Source organism: Artemia franciscana, chromosome 15 (assembly GCF_032884065.1).
Source record: "Artemia franciscana chromosome 15, ASM3288406v1, whole genome shotgun sequence".
Lineage (NCBI taxonomy): Eukaryota > Metazoa > Arthropoda > Branchiopoda > Anostraca > Artemiidae > Artemia > Artemia franciscana.
In genome coordinates, this window is record NC_088877.1 from 13,560,665 (window position 1) to 13,576,959 (window position 16,295).

Here is a 16,295-nt window from a genome sequence, read left to right on the forward strand (position 1 = left end):
AACCGTCCAGAAATTAAATAAAATAAAGTTTTTTAAATGAAAGTAAGGGGCAACATTAAACTTAAAACGAGCAGAAATTACTCCGTATATGAAAGGGGCTTTTCCTCCTCAGCGGCCCGCTCTTCACGCTAAAGTTTCTTACTGTTTTAAAAATAGAGTTAAGAGAAAGAGTCAAACTTTAGCGTAAAGAGCGGGCCGTTGAGGAGGAAAAGCCCCTTTCATATACGGAGTAATTTCTGTTCGTTTCAAGTGTTAATGTTGCTCCTTAGTTTCATTAAAAAAAACGTGTTATTTTTTTAATTCCTATGATAAAAACGACTTCTCTCTACATCTGAATAGATAACAAAAAAAATGCCATTTAATAATTAATCGATATCGTCAAGAATTACTGAAAAAAAATAATTATAAATAAAAAATAATAATATATTTCTCTTTTTTAGTTGAAGAACATTACCCAAGATAATATCTACATGCTGATATCACTTCCCAGAGGAAAAAACACCATTAATCAAAAGAATTTGATAAAAATGGGAAGTGGTTTTTAACTCTATTTGTTTTCCAAAAAAGAGAATCTAAACTTGTATATCCCTCCTTCTCTTCTCTCAACAAAAATCAATAGGAAAGCTAGTCAAATAACTTGTCTAGCAATACAAAATGCCCTGTGGAATAAAAATGGAGATAGAAAGAATAGGATGAGTCTTGCAAGAAAGCAACAGAATCGTTAACAAGTGATTCCCATTTCTGAAGAAGCTTCCATGAAAGAGAGTTATTTAGGTTTGAATATGAATTTAAATCACATAAAGGTGTGAGTACGAATTCGGGGGAATCAACTGCTGAAAATAATTATCGCAGTACAAAACTTATTCATCATCTTTTTTTATGATATATCAGTTTATATATTACTAAGGACAGTAAAAAAATCTGATAATTTGAACTGGTTAAGTGGAAACTCATACAACGTATATACCTAAGGAAGTTAGGAAAAACTGGTGCTACAATTTTAATGAAAAAGACCTCCATATACACTTGTGCAGTTTTTGGTAGTACCAAGCACTAAACTCAAAAAAAGAAACGTGGGTAAAAAATAAATAATAAATACGATAAAACATAACAGATTAAGAAGGTGTAGCTTTCATTTGAAGAAAAAATTGTCTTTTTGAATCAACAGGTTCTTAATAATTCAATTTTTCACGACGAAATGTTGTCAAATTTAACTAACTGGTTTCGACGTGGCAACACAGGCAAAAATATGGTAAAGCCCAAAAAATTTCATAATTTGGATCAACTAAAAGACAAATCTGGAAAAATCTCGGTTTTCAGGTATGAATAGGCCTAAGATGGGTCAAGGGGACAAAAAGAATTTTTATTTTGATATCTGCGATGCTTTAAGCCAAAAATAAACCAATAAACCAAAAGAGCAATTGCTACTTGAAAGTAAATATAGCTACATGAAAGGTCAAAAAACAAAACCAAAAATGAAAAACGCAAAAGGTTAAAGCCTGAGAAAAATTGCCTGATTTTCGAAAAGGGGAGGGGGCCAAAAAATTCAAAGAACCTTAATGAAAATTGTACCACCACATTCAGCGTATCAGGGAGCGCTACTATAGAAATTTCAATCTCCTATTTGCAAAAATGTAGAATTTTGTTTTTTTTTGCCGGAAGAGAGTTTCATGGACACATATTTATTACATTTTTTTCAGGGGTGATCCTATGGAACTAATGGTCCTAGAAGATCGGAAGAGGGTGCATTCAAACAGAAATTAAAAATTTCTAAAGCCCTTTTTAAGTGACCAAAAAAATTTGAAGGCAAAAAGCCCCCTCCTATGCCCCCTTTTCCCCAAAGCCATGTGACACAAATTTTGTGATAGTCATTTTGTTCATTATAGTTGAATCATCCAAAAGCTATACCTTAAGGGGTAGTATGACCCCCCACAACCTATAGGAAAAGAGCTGAAAGTTATGAAATTTGCCCATGGATTACGTTTAGTATTTGTTATACAGTATACAGAGTATACAGACATTTTTCCGAGGAGGATATTTAGTTCTTAATGTGGGTTTCCATGGGGAGGGAAATTACCGGGGGTGAGCGTTCAAGGTGAAATTTTAAACTAGGGGAACTTGACCAAATTCTTACACGTTTTTTTTTTTATTTGCATTACTTTCTCTTTGTCAGCTCAATTTTGCGCTTGGAGATGTTCCGGAGCAATTTTCTAGGTGCGATCTTCAGCAAGCTTGAATTTCCGGGAGAAAAATTTCACAGAAGGGTTATTTCCAGAGTGATTGGAAAAACAATTGGAAATTAAAGTCTTTTTTTCAAATGAAAGTATGCTAAGGAGAGTTTTCCAGGCCGAATCGTCCGCAAGAATTTTTACGGAGAGGAGGGGGTATTTTTAGAGGGGACGGAACTGTCCGAAAATAATTTTACGGGTGGGTTTATTTTGCGTCAGAGGAACTTTCCACGGAGGAGTTTCCTGTGAGGGAAGTGAATTTTTCATGGAGGGCAAGCCAGATTCACCGGTATTATTTGAAAAATGTCAGAAATAAATAAAAAAAACACAATTTTTTTTCAACTGAAATTAAGGAAGAAAACGTTTAAACTCAGAGCGAACTGAAATTATTCCGTATATGGAGTTCTCCCTCTCCTCAATGCCTTACTCTTTACGCTAAAGTTTTACTGTTTGTCCCATTTTTTTCTGAACGGCTTCTGAAACACAAGGACCATTTAATTAGAATAGAAAACTCTTTCAGAAATGCTAAAAACATAAAATAAAAATACTTTTGTTCCATTGACCCATCTTAGCTGTAGGCTACCTGTAAATCACAATTTTCGAAGACCAGTCTTTCGGTTGTTTTAGAATTATGCAGTTTTTTTGGTGCCGTATTTTCATCAGTATTGCCAGGTAGAACCGTAAATATACAGAAGCAAAACTAATCAGTTAAATTTGACAACGCTTTCCGTCCATAAAAATTCAAACAGTCCGTTGATTCCCAAAGACAGCTATCCCTTCAAACGAAAGCCACACTTAGTTTGTCACCTGCTACTATCAAAACTGCATATGGGTTTTTTCCATTAAAAATCAAATTTTTGGTGTTTCAACTTCCTCAAGATAAATATGGTTATGTAAGATTCCACTTAACCTATACAAAAAACCAGGTTTCACTATCCTTGGTACTGCAAGGTCTCTGGTCCAGTCTGTTATAACATTTTTGTTTGATTCAGTAATCAAGGGTCTTAGTGCAATTATAGATAAACTGAAAATGTTAAATCAAATAAAATCACATAAAAAACAAACACAAAATGCTTTCGATCTTATTACAGTTTTGGCATAGTTGATTATTACATAATCAACTATTTACTACATTACATAATCAACTATAGTTATAATCAACATAGTTGATTATTACATAATCAAACAAAACTACAGAATTTTGACTTCTAGCACAAGTTCAAATATAAGCTTCTTATGTGATGCCTGATGGCCTGAACTCTTACTAAAGATTAAATTACTTGCCCAAGTAATCCTTTAACTTTTAGACTATAAAATCAAATAATTATGAGTCTATCTATATTTATCAAATAGCCTCAAATTAAAGTTCCCTGGCGAATAATTCTCCGCTAGAGATATTAAGTCCCTTAGAAGAGACAAGTAAAGCATTAACTAAAATTCATTATTCATTAGGGAAATAAATCCCCAAAGTTTTGGAAAGCTGCAAGGAATAAATATTAAAGACCCCTTGGGATACACGGATGAGGAGACAAGTCTATCAAGGGGTTTAAAAAAGAGACAAAGCCTGAAAGACGAGAGGTGATGTATAAATATTGCCATACGAATCAATAAAAGAAGATCAGAAAACACTGGTGTAAAAAAATTGTCGTAGGTTGAAATATGGCTGGTTACAGGTAGAAACTACGTTAACATTTTCGATTTGAGTTTTAGTTCAGTCTATCTAACTGTCCTAAATTCTTCAAGATATAAATGAGGAAACAATCATTTTTCTCAGTCTCCCATACAAACTGTGGCAGCCAATAACTACAAGTCGAGACACAAAAACACAAAAATACTACGAGTTTTTTTCATCATTTTGCAGACATATGGAATGAGTAAAATATTTGAAAGAAGGGAGTGTTACAAAAACACTAATAAGAGGAACAAAAATTTTCAAAGAAACTTTCACTAAATGTTGTTTTATAATCCCATATAGCCCGCCATCTTCTTTTACAACGTTGGGGCAGCATTATTTTATTAACAACTTCAGTGAAAATATTTTCACGCAATTGTTTTAAAAGGAAGCATGCTAGATTACGTGAGCTTTGAATGAATGAAAAAAGACTTTGAAGCAAAAAAAGAGTCAAATTTCAAAGCTGTTTTACAGTAACATGAGATGGAGTTAGGCTAATAATATAAAATAAGAATTGTGTTGTGGGTAGGTTAGCAAGATGGTGTTGCTACAAAATTTCCAAAAGAAAAGGAATTGAAAGCCTGAAAAATATCCGCACTTTCTAGATTATTTATCTTTAAACAATCAACTGAAATTACATAATTTCCAATTATAGAAACTCCATTCTGAGTTTCTATAATTTTGAATTTAAAAAAAGGGAATAGTTGTGGGAAAAGTCAAAGTCATGGCCAATTGTAGAAAAAAGCCAAGACAGATTGTTCAATTAAGTGGGCAGCCCAGTCAAGGTTAATTCTACCCCTTTGATTGCCGTTGTCTGGTGCTAATCTGGTGATTTTTTTTTATCAGCAGTTTTCCAGAATATTCTGTAATTGATCATATTTGAAATTTTTTAATATTCCTTTTTTCTTTTTAAAGCAAAACCAATTTGTCAATGCAATAGGGTAACCGTTCCCAAAAAGAGCGTTCCAAATAAAATCTGAAGGTTTTTAAACCAACGGCTCTGAAAAGGAAAGGAATTGAAATGCTGAACAATATCCACACTTTCAAGGTTATTTATTCAAAGAAAATCAATTGAAATTACAATATTTCCAATTATAGGACTTCTATTATGAGAGTCTGGTGCTAATCTGGTGAAAAAAAATATATTTTTTTTTAATTCACAGTTTTCAAGAATATTCTGTACTTAAAGATATTTGAATTTAGATCAAATGTCATTTGTAAAAGCAATAGGGTTACCATTCCCAAAAATAATGTTACAAATAGAATCTGAAGGTTTTTAAACCAAAGGCTCTGAGTATATATTTGAAATTACATTCACTATGGTAATGGTGACTCCCCTTTCATCTTATGGAAGGTGATTCGAATGAAAGTGAATGGATCAATTTTGTTGGAGTTTTCTATGAATTTAATAATAAATTTAACAATTGTGTAGGTAATTAAAACCCCTTGAAAATGAAAATCCCTGTGAAAAAACAAACCAAAAAAAAATTCCAGAAGAAAAATCGAAATTCAATCTTGAGGAGAAAATGCCATAGTTAAACAGTTTTTAACGGTTTTACGGACTCCATTAAAAAGAGCTCCATGTATAGCATGAAGTTACCAAGGACTTAGCTGTTTTTTCAATATGAATATTGTGGTTTTTGCTTTTCCTGCGAAACTCGTGAAAAATTGAGACACATAGATTTTTCTTCTACCTATGTACCGTTGTTGAACTTTCATTGCTCCAAGAAGCACAATAATACCTAGTACTATCCTATAATAATACCTAGTACTATCCTATAATAATACCTAGTACTAATAATACCTAGTACTACCTAGTTCTAGTGCAATACACCTAGTACAATCTGTTAATTTTTATCTGCATTAAAAAAAATATCGTACCAAATCCACAATTTAGCTAATCAAGAAACGGCAACTGTTTTATTTTCACAAAACTAATAAAGATATTGTTAATACTAGCGAGTTTTCAGACGATAAAATAGCTTGCCGCAATCTCTGTAGATCAGGCTATTTTGGTCATGCTGATGAGAAATAGCGTGAAATTCTTAATTATAAAAAATAGACATTTGTAGAATACATTTTTTAAACTTTACCAATTTAATGTAACGTCATATGATTCAAACAGACCAACACAGCACCTTTTGTTCAAGCGGATTGCAATTGGCACGTTGTTGCAACTAACAGTTTATATTATAAGGCTATCTGTCAGATTCTTATAAGAGTTCATTAAGATTCTCATAGAGATATCATTCCGATTCTTGCAAGAGATTCAACACGTGATGGAGTTTTATTTTTTTTTTTTGGGGGGGGGGGGTAAATATGGATAAGCTGCTGCAACACGCAGGACAATTACAAGTCATCATAAATACCCAAAGTAACTTGAATTTTTCGCATGTCAGTTTTCATAAATTTTGTCATTGTTAACGTCAGCACGACATGCATTTTGGAAAACCCTTGTTGATACCTTAGCGCGACCTTAGCGTCATTAATTAGCGAAGAAAGATAACGCCATTTTATGCCAGCGCATGAGGTATATGGCAGCAGCAAACGTGAATATCAACAAGGAAAATTTGTGCTAGAAGTATCGTTGCTATGCAACAACTCACTAAAACAGTAGTACGCAACGTTTTATCCCAATTAACTTCTTCCTTATCAGATACGCATCGACTGGTAACAAATAATCTTTTGTCAGGAAGAAAGAATCAAAAGCACGCAAAACTGTACATATCTTAGAATCTGTTTTATCTTATCGATTTTCTTCCAAGATATGCAACCTCAATTTGGGAGAAATTACATGCGAGCAAAGGAAGGAAAATCTTTTGCTGAGAGGAACGGAAACATTTCAAATGAATGTGAATGCTTTGTAGTTAGTGTAAAAAGACGTTCCCAAAATCTGTGCATTTAGTTTTCTATACTAAAAATGTCAACAAGTCAGTCAGCCTCATGGGTCAACACAAAAGCTGCAACCAAAGACCTGATACTACAAAATTTCAAATTTTAGTATATTTACACCAAGAAACTTGGAACAGGTTGGATTCTAGCAGATGGCAAGTATGTGATAAAGCCAAGTATATCTAACTTCTTGTCAGGGGTGGATCCAGCAGATACTCTTAGGGGCATATGCCCCCTCCCCAATAAAGTCAAAATTTACGCTAAGTAAAGGGACGGAGGGGCAAAAACTACCAATGGGGGAGCCAAATTCTAATCGGTGCCCCCATACAAACACTGATCCTGTATCCCCCGGCTTCCAGTAATAGTTCTAAAATCGAATCTATATAATGAATTTAATAAGTGTCTTTAACAAGATCTTCGTTAGTTAACAGGACCTTTGCATCAACAAAAAAATTACGTTCGGAGATCGCTTAAAACACCTTTATTTGTACCTAAAGTATTATAAGATCATCAGCTATATGTCAAACATACATAATCCAAAATTACTGACCAATTGACACACCAATTTGCATTAAGTAAGTAATGTAGATATCACCATGCAAATACCCGACGCCAATAGATATCTTCATAAAATACATTTTGTAGACTCAGGAGGACGGGTGAGGAGCCCATTTACTGTAATTACTAAACATATCTTTTTTTAATGCTGTCGGAAAAAGGAATTTCTCAAAGAAAACTGAACAGCCATATTGTAACCTAAGACAAGCAGACACGAAGTCTTAAAATAATTAAAACTTAAAATGAGCAGAAATAACTATCAATAAACACACGAAGCCCACAACGAATAGGAATTATAATAAATAATCACATTAGATATAAAGGAAGCAGATCCTACTATAAATGAAAAAATGACCATCAAAACAAACAGAAATTGAAATGAATAATCAAGACAAAGTTAAGACGAACAAAAATTACCACAAAAGAAGTAGAGGTACCACCCCCTTAGCCTTCTGAGAGCAATAGCGTAATTGGTGCTTTATTAAATGCCTTTGATGATTCATGTCTAGCTACTAAGCCATGAATAAATTATATTTTCCAAAGATACTTAAAGTGCAAAAACGTTCAAATGGATCGGTTTGATAGGATTTTTAGCCAACCCCCTAAAATAAAATTTAAAGTCCTCTTTCTCCTCACCATTCCTTCTCCTACACAACCTGAAGGTTTCATTTCCTTCCTTCAAGACATTCCTGAGATACTAAAAATATCGTATATTAATAACCTGAATGCGTAGAGTTTCTTTTGGTTTACCTCTAAATTCATTCCCAAGTCATAGTTGAATGTTCTCTTTCCCCTCCCCTTAAAACTCATAGTATTTTTCAGCTTGATATCCCCATGCTATTTCTAAGATAATGCAGATACACCATTTTGATAATATGGCAACACATGGTGTCTTTTAATTTATCTTAATGTTCAGTTTTAAATATTAGAAGTATATCTTTCTTTGTAATAACTTGATTTTAATTAAAGTCAATCGTGCTTGTCGTCCATTTTAACTTCAAGCCTCAATAAAACCCATTCTCCATAAGTCTAAGACTCATTTTCATCAGGGATGCAAGCTGTTGAGTTTCAGTTGTAATTAATTGATTTAAATTGGGAGTTTGTCTTGTCGAAGTACAATTTATAATTATTGCTTCTAATATTATAGCCCTTGAAAATTTAAATGGACCTTCACTGTCATTCCGTCAATAGTACCGGATCTATCAATAACATAATTTGGAAAGGGTTATTGCCAAGTGCAAAGTCCGTACAATCGAGTCAAATAATATCTTCTTTGGCAGAAGAAAGACAAGAATTTATTTTAGTTCTCTTATGCGCGAGGGTTATGCATTAAGCTACTTTAGTTACGGAAATTCAAAATCCGTTGTTCGAATTTCTGTAAAGCGTAGATTTGTAGCTCATCTCCTCAGATTATACAAATCTCATTAAATGGTCCTTTCTATTTTCTTATTTTGTTCTCAAGATATCAGAAGATTTTTTTTAACTGCTTTAAATTTTTGGCTAATAGGGCTTTTGATAGACAAAAAAGTTCTTGCCGTATTTAAAATCTTCTTGTCTAAATAACTGTTCCAACCCCCACCCCCCAACTCTTCATAATACCATGGTCGACTTGGAGTAAACCGGACACAAGAACAAGAAAGTGAATTTAGTCTTGAAACACAGGCAACTGTGTCAGGATATATGTCCATGCATGCGTATGACATACAGCAAAACATCACTTGCAGTTTACCAATCATTTTCCTTGTATCAAACAACATCATCACGGTTGTTTGGGCTTTAAATAATTTGTAGAGTCGAATATAAACGAAGCTAATAATTAAGATTAACTGAACTATATGATTAAGAAACTCTAACCCTTTTTTGACCCGAAGAACAGGTCTCTTTTGAACAGGATTGCTTTCATGTAATTTTCCAGACTCGAAATTCTGGGCTTTTTCTTTTAAAAAACAGAGTGGCAAACTTAGTGACCGCTATAACGGAGATGAAGCAAGGACGCAAAGCAAACAAAAAGAAAAAAAAGAATTAATTGCCATAACAATAAACTATAATAATAACGAAATTTCAAAAGTAAAACTATTTATAGCTTTATAATTTAGTTTTTAGACCAATCGACTCCTGAGCTCGCAGCACCAGTACTGAGACAAAGCTTCAGAAACAACTTGGTATTTCTAAGCAAACCTACTGGTAACTTCAAGAAGAAGCAGGGCGATGCCCAGAAATGGGCTTTTTATTCACTCAAACTATTTTCTTGTGCTAAAGTAACACAGTGGTTTTACATTAGCTAAGTAGACCTTTCACCAGCAGTGTAATCCATGGACAATTACGGAGGAGGGGACGAGATAATGTATTATCAATACCGGGGGAGGGAAATTCGTCTTTTTTTCTATTTTTTCAATAATTTCGGGGAGCAAAAAATCTAGGGACACATAGACCCACCCGACGCCCCCAAATGACGATATTGCCTTTCACACTGGATCATATTTAGTCTGTACAAATGTAAAGTTGTTTCTTTTTGGTGGATTATTCTTAGATGAACAGCCATGGACTATTTAGCATATTTACATTAAATACCTAAAGGTACATAATAGGTTAAGTCCGACCACTGTAATTCAATCTCTTTCGACACTAAAGTCTTCGGAGAAAACAATTGCGCAGAAATAAGGAATAAAATATGGGCTGCTGGCATAAGCTCTCAGATACAGTGGCGTCAAGTCACGCAAATGTAGAACAGAAATGGGGATTTATTTTTCAAGATTTGAGGGAGGACAATTTTTTAGTTTAATTTTTTTTTCAATTAAAATGCTATTAAAAGTTCGTAAGAAAAACAAAAGTCTTTTCAATAAAAATATCTCGAAAAGATGTTTACTTTTTAATGTAGAGGGGAGGAATACTCAATCCCTACCCACATAACTGATACCCGTGCTCAGATAAAAAGAGAAATTACCTTGTTCATAAAATTCTTCAGCTATTCGATAAGTCCATTGGACATGTAATGACCTTTTTTTGCACGGTCCATTGATATCAGCCAGTTTTATACAGAGTTGCATCGCTAGTAATCGATCGGTTTCTTGAGTCCAATCAATGCCCGGCGCGTCCTCTTCGTTGGCCTGAAATTCAAAAATACATTGAATAGCCAAAAAATAAAGAGAGTAGTTTTTCACTACGTAATATAAAGCTAGGGATCCTCAGCGACTGCCTTGGTTTTCATGATTAAAAGGCATTCTTCTGCATTTTAAGCGTCTATAGTTATTTCCTGTGAGTAAGTCTCTGTGAGAAAGCCTTATTGCTCTTCGTGGCTCACATTTACTGCAGTAATTTCCTATAGTTCCTGTTTCTTTTAGCTTCGCGTAGTGAGGGGCCCTTCAAGTTTTAAGCTTTCCTTCCAAATACGCCTTGAAACGTGCAAAAACACTCATCACAAACGGTAAAATTGTCAGCCACCTCCTTCTCCTACCATTAGCTTTCATTTTATATTTGACGTCGAAGATACAAAAATCTCATTTACATTTTATAATACCCAAACCACACATTAGCGTGGCTCATTCTTTACCTGCAAACTTGAATAAAAACTTTGTTTTTGCACACAGCGATCCGACTGCCTTTCAATCCGACTACCCTTCAAGGGAAGCAGTAGACTATAACACATTTTGGGACTTAAAGAATGAATAACCTCTCCGGGTGGCAAGCTGAATCGAATGGTATATTCTAGGAAATCCTAAAGAAATTACCAATATGACTAAACACGCGAAACTCTGATTAATTTACAAGGCCTTCCAAAAGAAATTTACAAGACCTTTGCAATAACAGAAATGCTAATAATAATATTTCATGAAATACTGGTAATTCGTACTTACGTATATAACTCATGTGTGTCTATCAAACTCATTTCAAGAATTAGAAAGAAGGTGACTAACAAACGAAAAAAATGAGACTCTGATCAACTTGCGAGGCCTCCGAAAAAAAATTCTTTTAATAAAAGAAATGCTAATAATAATTTTTCACGGAATACTAGCAACTTGTACTTATCTGTTAAACTTGCGTTTATCTATTAAGCTTATTTCCAGAATTAATGAGAATTTTATTCCACCGTCCATACCGTAGCCGTAAATCTTAATGGAAAGTGCAATGGATTAAGAATAGAAATGATGTTGTTTGTTGTCTACAAAAGAAACATGTCGGTCCCACTTGCACCTAAAGCAGGTGAGACATCCTACCTGCATGCCTGAAAAGTGTGGGATTTGACATTCTTGAACCCTCAAGATACCTCTTTCACACAAGTCTTAGCAGCTACTATATCCATGACAAAGAAAAGTCTCAAGGACAGTGTAGAAATGTTGTGACGCGTTTAGGGGGTTCGGTTCCAATCCCATTGATATTGTGCTGTTCCAAAGCTCTCTAGACGCCGAAAGTCTAGAGGTCATCTGCAATCCAGACCTCTGTAGGTTGCCTGTTGTTCTAAACGCCGCTGGTCTATTTTTGGTTACTTTCTGGATTGGTCAGCTCAGGAATAGCTCTAATGGGCATGTGTTTCTTTTTAATTTTGACATTGATTATTACTTTTCATTTCATGCTTACTTTTCATTTATTCCTTTTAGATTCACCTTTTTTTCACATCCTCTTTGTTTTACTTCATTTATCTTCTTCCATTACATTGTGCAAAATATTCTAGGATATATTTGTCTTCTGTGAATTCCACTTATTGTTATTTTTCTTTGGAATTCTAGCAGGCAATTTGTTCTATGACTAGATATGCTCTTCTAGTAGTCAAAACAATCGCTCGAATATGACATTTATTGCTGAACATTTCGATTAATTATAAATGACGTAAATACGTCACTTCAAGAGGGGATGCCCCTAAGACATTAATTACCTTGCTCAGTATTACGATCGGTTGGCAGACTTGATCGCTAAAAAAAAGACATGGACCTTTGTTATTGCTAATTTCTATCTGTCAAACCTTGGCTCACATTCAAAATCGTAGAAAGGAATTGTAAAAAAAGGATACAATAAGGCATTAGCATAATTTTAAGCTAAAAATTTTTAAGCTAAATTGAGCTCATTTTTGTCGCAAAAACTTTGTAACTTATCTTTCTCAAGAAGGCAGATGGAGCACTAACTAGTGGCAATAGAGGCAATAAAAATGGCTAAAATTGAATAAAAAAGAATCACTTTTTAAATTAGATCGTTCACCATGATGAGTTAGAAATTTGCGGGAATCGAGAAAGCAATAACCGAAGCACCTATATTGACCTTTAAAGCAGAAGTAGTAAAATAAAGATATTTTGAATTGCAATCAATCTTTTCTTGGATTCCATTTTTATTTTATAGCTAATGTGCTGCATTGTACAAAAGGATTTCTTCGAGCGTAGTCAGACATTCAATATCGAAAGACCTGAAGAAAACAAGGGTACTGAGGCCTGAACTCATTAATTTGAACTACACAGATTTCAAGCAAGACGTCCCTGTGAGTTGATATGTTTACCTAAGTATCATGAATAGAAAGGATAGTGGATACAGTAAGGTAAACAGCAGAGAATCCAAGGCAGAGGGTGTGTTTTTCTCTTCCAGTTAAAACTTTATGAAAAACAGAAATATAAGTTTCAGAACTAAGTTAGAATAATAAAAGCTACAACAATGAAAGAAGTAAAATTCGCCTATGAAACGTGTGCGCTTCGAAAGGTTAAAGAAAACGCGTCACATGTTTTCCAAATGAACTGTAAAAGAATAGTTCTAGAATGACCGTATATCAATTTGAATAACGGTACATAAAAAAATGTATAAAAATTAATCTCCAACCCCACTTCCTACAGCTATAATGAAAGAAAAGCTAAAATGGCTAGACCATGCTTTACGGGTGAACGATACCAGATTCCCAAAAATAGCGGATTTTGGTGATGGAAGCCTGGAATGGGAAGAGAAGAGTTCATAAGAAGAAATTCAAAGGAAATTGATATTTCAAGGCAGGAATTTCATGTTAGGGAGCAAATAGTGGAGCTCTGAACCGAGTTAGTGGAGGGGAAGAGGGTACACAGATGTGTCGGCCTTTGGTGGCCTCGTGCTGCTATGAGTTGTCAGCAGTTGCAGAAGTAGCAGATTTCTATATACCACACATTTTAGATCATTATTACCAAAAAAAACATCATTATTTGAATCGCAGTTAAACAAAGGTCTTGAAGCCTCTTTCCCGTTCCCCTACTGAAATATAAAGTTTTTCAGAGACGAAAGACACCAAAAGTATGAAATGTCTACCTTTGCATTAAATTCCGCCAGTATCTCAAAGTGCCTCTTCAAGTCTGTGGCTAGGATTGCTTCAATAACTAGGAAACGGAATCGCTTAAATTCGGCTTTTTCAAGGTGTTGCAAAAAGTTATGGCCTGGTGTTGACAGAAATAGCGACCAGGCAGCGGCTGCATGGTGACTTTCCAATACAGACCTGTCATTGTACAATATAGCCTACAAAAAAAGTGAGCAATCAACTATTTTCAGTGAAAAAAGTGGGGACAAGGGAGACAAATATAAAATATTTTTGATGAAAAGAGGATTTTAAAAGCACGAAACAAAAGGATGTGAAAGCAAAAAAAAAATTAAAAAGATGCTGATTATTTTCAACATTTATCGTTCAAAGCAGTTTAAATTTAGTTCCCATCTTATAGAATAGCTGAGAGCTACTCATAATTAAAAAGGGAACGTACTCACTGATTCAGATGATTTAAAGATTCAGGTCCTTAGGCTTATAGTAATTTGAAACTATGTAGAGCTATTATCTACCCATTAAACCGCCCTATTATTCCTCCTAAGGGTTTGCCAATATTATGTTGAAATGTATATCAATTAGTCATAATGATATTAGTAGATCTGTTCGTTCCCCTTTAACTGGAGTACGTTACGCCATAAAAAAAAGAAGAAAAGTTGGTCTTCCAAAAGTAAACAAAAGACATTGCTAGTCAGTTTTAGAAAATGATGAAATGACTGAAAATAAATGTGGAAAAAGCAGAGAAATAGCATACCGAAACAAAGCAGTCGCTGATGGCAAGAGAACAAGGACTATTTGAGATGTAATCCATATAGCACTGCAGTAAGAAAAAGGAATTAAAAATCCTAGTTAACCAATATCCTTGCATTTGTGTTAACACCTATAAGGAATAACTATTTCATCAACTTAACGGCACTATATACACAGTATCCAATCTATACAAATCTAACCAATAGCAACAAATTTAGCTTAAAGATAACTATTATAAAGTCACAAAAAGTCGTATAGATGGGGTTCATTATTGGACTGAACTATCTGTTTTTTGTTTTTATTAAAAAAAAGAATAAAAAACCTGGAACCCAATTTTCCAGTATATCATGGACTCATTCCTGCATATGATGGACAACGGTCTAATTTGACCTTTTTAAGTCACGATCTTACAGTGATGCTTTATTAACGCTAACATTCGGGATGCATCAATACCAGGTAGCAACGAATGTTAGCTATCAGAATTGAGCGTACATTTAAATGTTAAAAGAGCCAATGCCATAACACCCGCTGAAGTTTTGGAGATTCTAGCCAATCACTAATTTAACAGAAAACCCTGACTGAGCAGCCTGGGCAACGGACCCATTTTTACGAGGGCAACAGCAATCTCCTGTTTACCTCCCCGCTTCGCTGAGACAACTATTTGTTCAACAAAAGGGTAGTTTCTTCGTCCAGCTCAAAGAATTCCGAAAACACAAATCCAACTCTAAAAGTCTCTGAAGCCAGATTGAATATTAATGTAAAATCATCCCTGTGATTACCTGGTTTGCTACCACAAATACTACCACCACCTCATTACAGAGCCAAGGCACCTGAGGTCAACACAGTTGTGCATGCTCCTTCTCCACCCTTATCTATTCAAAGCTTCCCTCTTTACACCCTCCCAAGATGTTCCAATTTCCATCAAACCTTTCGTTATGACCTCTTCCAAGCCCTATTCAGGGACGACCTCCTGTTCGGTTAGCCCTAGACAGTTTACAAACTATCTATTGGAATATACCCTATTGTCATCTTTTTTGTTATACCTCTGAGTGTCAGCAAGGAAAGAAAAAGAAATGGAAAAAGAGGATCAGGGCTTTTGATGGAAGTTAAGACTCTCAATGCTATATTAAACACCCTCTTTGTAAAGGATAGTACTACTATTTCCATATCTCATGAAGTCCCGAATGGTTTTAGGCATTATTTTTATCTATTTCATACCTTCTATACAGGCTGAATCGTAATATAATCTCCGAGCAGAGTTGAATGTGAGCGTTTCGTCCAGTACAATGGGAGGCGGACGAGAGAAGAGCAAGAGCAAAAACTTACTTTCTTTGAAAAAATCTAGCATATACACCCAGTAGACAGGTGAATTTCAACCAGCTCTTGATCCCGTGAATTCGGCCTTAATTAAAACCTGAAGCCTTTCTCCAAGATAAACCAGGTTATTGAAGGAAGAATCAGAATCACCAGTGACACAAAAAAAAAAAAAATGGAACCGAAAGATTCACCAATGGAACCGATTCATAAAACCAGATTGTTGAGTTAGACACCAAATGCTTTTATTTTGAACAAACTCCAAGAATGTTTCCTAGTGGGCAAAATACACCTTACATATTTAATACAGCCTTTACATCTATTTGTTTTTAATAAGATTGCGGCTACTACTGCTTTATTACATTTGCACCTTCTGTTGCAACCATGATCTAACCGATACTTACGATAGAACAATCCAATTACTCTGTTTTCATTGTCCTAGCAGATAAGTAAAGATTTTAATAACAACTGCGTTTTCGAAGGCAAAAAATGGAGCAAATAAAATATAACTTCAAAATGATTTCATTTAATGAATAGACAGTTTAAGTTTTTGTCTTGCAATGTTACAGGCAAACACAATGTGAATTCTTCGGCTGTAAAGAATTTCGAGGTATGTATAAGAAGCTAT

General features: G+C 34.5%; 1 protein-coding gene across 1 annotated transcript in view; it reads right to left on the bottom strand.

The window, feature by feature from the left end:
- The window catches only part of LOC136036533 (cGMP-inhibited 3',5'-cyclic phosphodiesterase 3A-like), a 266,516-nt gene that overhangs the window by 64,377 nt on the left and 185,844 nt on the right, over positions 1-16,295 (bottom strand). Inside the window, exons 14-15 of the mRNA XM_065718837.1 lie at positions 13,600-13,803; positions 10,295-10,457 (exon numbers count right to left, since the gene is read on the bottom strand). Of these exons, the coding sequence (XP_065574909.1) occupies positions 10,295-10,457; positions 13,600-13,803 (367 nt within the window). The remainder of the gene's footprint in view (positions 1-10,294; positions 10,458-13,599; positions 13,804-16,295) is intronic.